Raw genomic sequence first — 6,785 nt, 5'->3', positions numbered from 1 at the left:
GATTTGCTCCTTAAGAATGTCTGTTCTAATTTCTGAACTAGACTTACTTTTATCGCCTTCTATGAAAAATTCTGTAGTCTCCCATTTTCTTATGTTCTTTTTTAGACTGTCCTAGGTGTCATTTTCCAGCATCGAAACCATTCTTAAAATGTCGGGGCGTAATCCCTTCATAATAAGATGTACTTTTTCTTTTTGTGACATGTCTTTATTTATACGTAAGCGTAAAGCTTCAGCTTCATTTAAATAGNCATAAAGCTTCAGCTTCATTTAAATAAGAGCTTACGGATTCGTCCGGTTGTTGATGGCGTTTTTGTAATATCATTCTTATCATGTCTGTTTGAGCTGTTGGCTCAAATTCTAACCTTATTTTATACTCTAGATCTTCCCACTTGATTTGGCCGACGGTGTTTTCTTCTAGATTTTCATAGAAGTGTAAAGCCGTACCTTCTAAGAAAGCTGGTAAAAACTGAACTTTTTCTTCGTCGTTCCATTCATTTATAATGCTGGTGCTCTTGTATCGCTTAAGAAACAGGTCTACACTTTCGTGAACTTTTCCTCTAAATNCTACACTTTCGTGAACTTCTCCTCTAAACTGACCTGGCTTAAAGAATGGCTTTCTACGGTTCTTGATGTCATTATTAGCCATGTATTCTTCCTTGGCCATCAAGTGTAGATAAGTTGGCATAATAATAATTTTTTCTTATACTATAACAACAACCCTAACGTAATATATACGTTACCTTTGTTGGGCGCGACTCTGTCGTAACACAGGAAAGAAAATGATAAAAGGTAAAAAAGGTAAATGTGTAACTGTGTGTACGAAGATGAATATGAGGAGGTGGTGCCTGCTGTCTAGGTATTCACGTGCGTGTTGTCGTACAGCAGTCACCGTGCTCGGCTGACACTCCGGGTTAGCTGTGGGTGTCGAAAGGCTGTTGTTATAGGAAGGGAGAATAAGAGTAACACCTAGGTATGAGGTGCAGACGAAGTGCAAGACACAAATACTAGGCGTATCAGGTGAGGAAAGATAACAGAGTACGAGGTGCAGACGAAGTGCAAGACACAAGTACTCTGAAATGTCGAGGAAAAGAGTATATAGGTTAGAAAAGGAATAAACAAAGACTTTACTTTAAACAGTAAGCCGGACAGCGACAACCGAGTACTGAGACTGATGAATGACACAAGGCACTGGAGTCGACTGACCACGATGGTCAGGTCTATTGGGTTTTTATAATAATTACACTTATTGCCGATTTGGCAATAAATATTATTTGTTAAATCATCAGTCTCAGGCAGCGGATGTGCTGTCTGTATTTTATTAAAATAATTCTCACGATTATGAAAACGTGACACCATCACAGCTAATTGGATTTGTGTGGGTTATGATAAAAAAATCACCCTGTATATATTTATATATGTATGTATATTATGTTAATATACTCAACAATATTTAAAATAAAAATTTAAAAATTAAAAAACATTTTTCTGATTTGGAGCATTTATTTTTTTGCTTGTTTATGATTTACAATTGTTTATTCAAATGCTTATAATGACACTTTAAACGCTTATTCTAATAATTATATAGTGTTATAAATCCTGAACACAATGATTTTTATTACTGAAAGTGTACACAATAATCAACAAAAAAATAACTAATGCAAAATAATATTTAATTACTTTTAAAAATTTATTTTCCTTATAAAATATCTAAATTTTCCATTATTCAATTAGATTATTGTTATTAACTACTGATCTATTAAACAGCTTCATTCCATATTCATTGCTTATTAACATTAGGTCTACAAGAGAATTATTGTAAAATATTTTTTTCAATATAAAAATCCGATTCTCTGTATCTTAATTATTGAGAACCGTAATACTAATTTTTAAAAAAACCCAGCACAGAGGTGTCGCGGCACAATGGTGACGTGGCATTGTTGGGTCAATTATAATGATATCTGACAGTGATAAAAATCACTATCATAAAAAACGCTTCGATGCAAATCTTTAGATAGTGTTTTATTTAAAAAAAATGGTGGATTATTCTAAAAACTAATTGATCTGCTATTTCCTTAATTATATTCTGATTAAAATAACGTACGTCGAATGAATAGTGATATAAATATGGTTTCTCATAAAAAAATTGTGTTGATCCATACACTTTTCAATAAGTTATAGCATTATAGAGTTAAAAATTAAAAAAATAAAATCGAGAATTTTCACACAATAATAGCATTTGGTAACTATTTTCACCGTGAAGACAAAATAAAGTCCGAAATATTTTTTTTTAATATCAAAGTATATTTTTCATAAGCTTTAATTTAAGATATATATATATATAAGTGTCAGTATTTCCGGAACACTTTCAAAAATTAAGTTGAAAGAGTTCTACTTTCTATATGCATATTTATGTTTTGAACCCCTCTGTATTAAGGGAAATAGTCCGATTAAAAAAAACAGTATGTCAAATGAAAGATGTATATAAATACTACTTCTACTAAAAAAATTGTAATGATCCATACATTTTTAAGAAGTTATAGCATTTTAAAATAAAAAATATAAAATATAAAATGAAATTTTTCACACAAAAATAGCATTCGGTAGCCATTTTCACCTTGAAGACAAAATAAAATCCGAAATTTTATTTTTCCATAATAAAGTATATTACAATAACTTTAATTTAAGATATATATAAGAGTGTCAGTATTTTCGGAACACTTTCAAAAGTTAAGTTGAAAAAGTTAATTTTTTGTGAAAAAGTTGTCATATTGAATCCCCTACTGTGGGCTGGTAAAGGGTTAAATTTATAAAAAAAATATACCAAATGATAGGTAAACACATTAAGCATCTATAAAAAAAAATTATATTGATATGTTCATTTTTGAAAAAGTTATGGCAGTTTTAGGTAAAAAAAATTTCAAAAATTTCAAAAATTAGCGATTTTTTAAATTTGTAATTTTTTTGTATATTTCCCCCATTTACGCGGAACGAGGAAAATTTTTTCAATTTTTGAGGGTAATGTCTTCGATTAAATACAATTTGTGATCTTTTGACGTATCATTGAAAGAAATCGGTTCTGTGAGAGCTAAGAAAAAGTGGTAACAGACACAAAAAAAAAAACACATCATAGTAAAATTAATACCTTCTCAGCTTCGCATCGAAGCTGAAATACATAATTATATTACATTATGTTCATGTTCTATTACTTATTGAAGCGCCATAACTTGGCTGGACAGAGTATTAGCATAATAAATTTGTAATCGAAGTTTAAATTAACCATATGTATTTCCCACAGTGTTCCCGAGTCGAAATTTAACACATCAATAGCATCTCAAAGTTTTCAGAAATTGAGACGTTTGATGCGCTAGTGATAGTCTTAAAAGTACCTCGCTCAATGGTATTTAGCACATCAATAACACTTCCAAATTGCAGTTATTCGGGATTGTCCAGGTTAGATGCGTTTTTGACAGCCTAAACTTGAGGACTTTGAAATGCTGTTGATGCGCTATTCTTAAAAATTAGCATTTCACTAGCGTTTTTAAAAAACATCACAAATAATAATAATAATTATATGAATGTAAATAATAAAAAGTACATTAGTTGTCCCATAAACAGCACGGAATTAGAATAAATATAAATATTTAAGATAAAGAAGAATAATTATTTATTAGTTAAATAAATTTCTGAAAATACGCATACATACCTCATACATATCCTAATTATAATCGAAATTCATAAACATACTGTAAAAACTTGATAAAATAAATGTAAACTTTTATTAAATAAATAAATATTTTTCACTTTATTTTAGAAATAAATATTATTTTTATTAGGTTTTTAGAAAAGTTATTTTATAAGTATTGAAAACTTTGATGTGTTAATATAATGCTAACTCGATTTTAAAATTTTTATGATTTTGATAAGTTTTTGAAACGTTATTTTACAGTAAAGTTGAAAATTACAAATTTGATGTGTTATTGATGTGCTTAATTTTTGGTATTTTATCCATTTTGGGACACTAAGCTGTTAGTGATGACCTCTTAAACGCTACTGATGGGATAAAATTGTCCTACTCGAAAGAAAACAATAGAATTGACAATCTAGATGTGCTACTGATGCGTTAAATTTCGACTCAGTTCTCTCCACTTTTCGACTAGCCAGTCTGATCTCAGCTGTTCTCCGAAAAGGATAGCGCGGGCAAGCGAAGTGTAAGATACTAGTATAATCCATTGTGCAAAGAACTTAAATTGAATTATCCACTCCGTGGACGACTGAAAAGACTGGAAATAGTTTATTGCATAGGACAGTTATGTTGTTTAAAATTTCTTTATTGATTTTATAAATTATTAAATTATAAATACATTAGTATAAAACACCACACACAAGGTTAAAGAACATACCACATAAATATAAAAAAAGTTTCACATTAAATACCGAAAGTATAATAAATTTAAGTTTCACCTTGAATAGATTTAATATAGAGTTGTACTAAAGAAATAGTTACAAGCACGTTAATAATAACATAATTCGTATAATTTCAAATGAGTACACCGACGCATATCCGATACATATCGCTAACAGTGACATCAACTACATGATTCAACTAAACAGAATATTTGTCTTATCTGGATAATAAGATTATAATAATAATAAGGTATTTGTGACTCGCCAGAAATTCGTGTACAAATTTTTGTGCAAGAGTTAGATAGTTAGATAGAAATATTTCGTTGATATTTCATTTTATTAATAAATATCATGTAGATATACATACCTCGAGATCCCTTTCTATTTTATTCTATTATTGTCGCTGTCCAGTATTTCTAGCCACTCTTACTTTTCTTAATACTAAACCATCGCCGCCATTACTTTTATTTATCACAAAACCTCGAATCTCCCTTTGTACTTTCCGGCAACCGTTTACCACACCCTACCAATAGTTTCCATTTTCTTTTTGTTTATTATATTTCTGTTTAACATAAATTAGGTTATATATAGTAAAATAAATACGTATTCTTACTTCATTAATAGTTAAATCTAATGTACATTCTGAATTACTATAGACTGATATAATACAGTCGAACTTGGTTAACTCGAAGTTGAAAGGACCGGAGTAAAAGTTCGAGTTATCCAAGAANCTCGAAGTTGAAAGGACCAGAGTAAAAGTTCGAGTTATCCAAAAAAAAATTTTAAAACAGTACTGTATGTCTGTATATTAATTCCTGTGTTTATTATAAATAAAATATGAAATGTGCAATAAAAATTAGTATGTATGTATATGTAATTTTAAAAAGGTAGGTAATGTATGTACATATAAACAAAAATGAGGTTAAAAAATTATTTAAAAAAGGTATTTATTTTTGTTTGAGTTTGGCTGTTGATTGCAGCGTTTGTAGTGAATCGTTCTATTTTATTCAAAGCTTCGAAAAGTTCATCACTGACCTCTCCTTTGTTTTCGATAAATCGCCTTAATTCATTAATATGCATCCGTGCTTGTATACTCGTGGGAATGGGGGGTTCGTTACATTCTTGTTCCTCTTCTTCATCCGATGATTGTGTACATCTTACAGTTAATTGTATAATGTCTGAATCTGATAAATGTCCGCATACTTCTTACTTGTAAGTCGTCATCCATGTTGATGTAGTCATCAAAATTAATATTTACACCTTGCCTCACATCGTCCCATACATTTATTGTAATCGTTTGTTGAATTTCTTCATTGCCGACATTTTCTGAATTTCCGCTTAAAAAACCAGCTTTACGGAAACAGTTTGCAATGGTTTCTGATGTTACTTGTTCCCAAGCATTTTTGGACATTCGATTTGCTTGTAAAATATCAATTTTACCACCATCCTGTAGCAAGTTCAGTACTAGTAGAGTACGGTAATGGTGCTTGAAATTTTTAATAATTCCTTGGTCCATTGGCTGAACCACAGATGTCATATTGGGAGGAAAAAACAAAACTTCGAGATTACCCATTGTAGGAATGTACATGTAGTTATGCGCAGTGCAATTGTCAATAAACAACATCACTTTTCTGTTTTGTTTACAAAATATTTTATCAATTTTCAGTAGCCAATTTTTAAAAATTTCGCCTGTCATCCAAGCTTTTTTATTCGCTTGATATTCAACTGGTTTCGATTTAAATTTTTAAAGCACCTAGGATTTGATGATTTTCCTATCATCAACAATGGCAATTTTTCTGACCCGTCCATGTTAGCTCCGACTAACAGTGTTACGCGTTCTTTACTTTGTTTGCCACCACTGCACCGTTCACCTTTAAAAGCTAGTGTTTTGTCTGGGGTACACCTGTAAAATAAGCCTGTTTCGTCTGCATTGAAAATGTCTTTGGGATTTTTGCTTTTTATCATTTGTAACAATTTTATTTTCCAATCATCAGCTCTTGAACATTTACATCACCACTTTCACCACTTACGGTTTTAAAAAAACCCAGCACAGGGGGGTCGCAGCACAGTGGTGACGTGGTATAGATGGATCAAGTATAATGATATCTGACAGTGATTAAAATCACTATCAAAAATAAACGCTTCGATGCAAATCTTTAGATAGTGTTTAATTTAAAAAAATATGGTGTTTTATTCCAAAAGCTACTTGATCTGCTGGTTCCTTAATATCTCGATTAAGATAAAGTATGTCGAATGAAAAAGGGTTTATTAAAAAATATTATTTCTCATAAAAAAATTGTGTGGATCCATAAACTTTTCAATAAGTTATAGCATTATAAAGTTAAATATAATATGAATAATAAAATCGAGAATTTTCACAC

General features: G+C 30.3%; 2 protein-coding genes across 2 annotated transcripts in view; both read right to left on the bottom strand.

The window, feature by feature from the left end:
* Positions 1-5,539: 5,539 nt before the first annotated feature.
* LOC126903824 (tigger transposable element-derived protein 6-like) lies at positions 5,540-5,977 on the bottom strand. Its single transcript, XM_050682327.1, has one exon. It carries the CDS (start codon positions 5,975-5,977, stop codon positions 5,540-5,542), a length of 438 nt encoding a protein of 145 aa, XP_050538284.1.
* Positions 5,978-6,096: 119 nt separating this feature from the next.
* The window catches only part of LOC126903823 (tigger transposable element-derived protein 4-like), a 1,346-nt gene continuing 657 nt past the window's right edge, over positions 6,097-6,785 (bottom strand). Inside the window, exon 2 of the mRNA XM_050682326.1 lies at positions 6,097-6,398. Coding sequence (XP_050538283.1) covers positions 6,097-6,398 — 302 coding nt within the window. The remainder of the gene's footprint in view (positions 6,399-6,785) is intronic.

The sequence above is a fragment of the Daktulosphaira vitifoliae genome, unplaced genomic scaffold (assembly GCF_025091365.1).
Source record: "Daktulosphaira vitifoliae isolate Bord-2020 unplaced genomic scaffold, ASM2509136v1 Scaffold_4, whole genome shotgun sequence".
In the NCBI taxonomy this organism is placed as follows: Eukaryota; Metazoa; Arthropoda; class Insecta; order Hemiptera; family Phylloxeridae; genus Daktulosphaira; species Daktulosphaira vitifoliae.
Note: the sequence above shows the minus strand (reverse complement) of the source record. Positions and strands in the feature narration are given on the sequence as shown.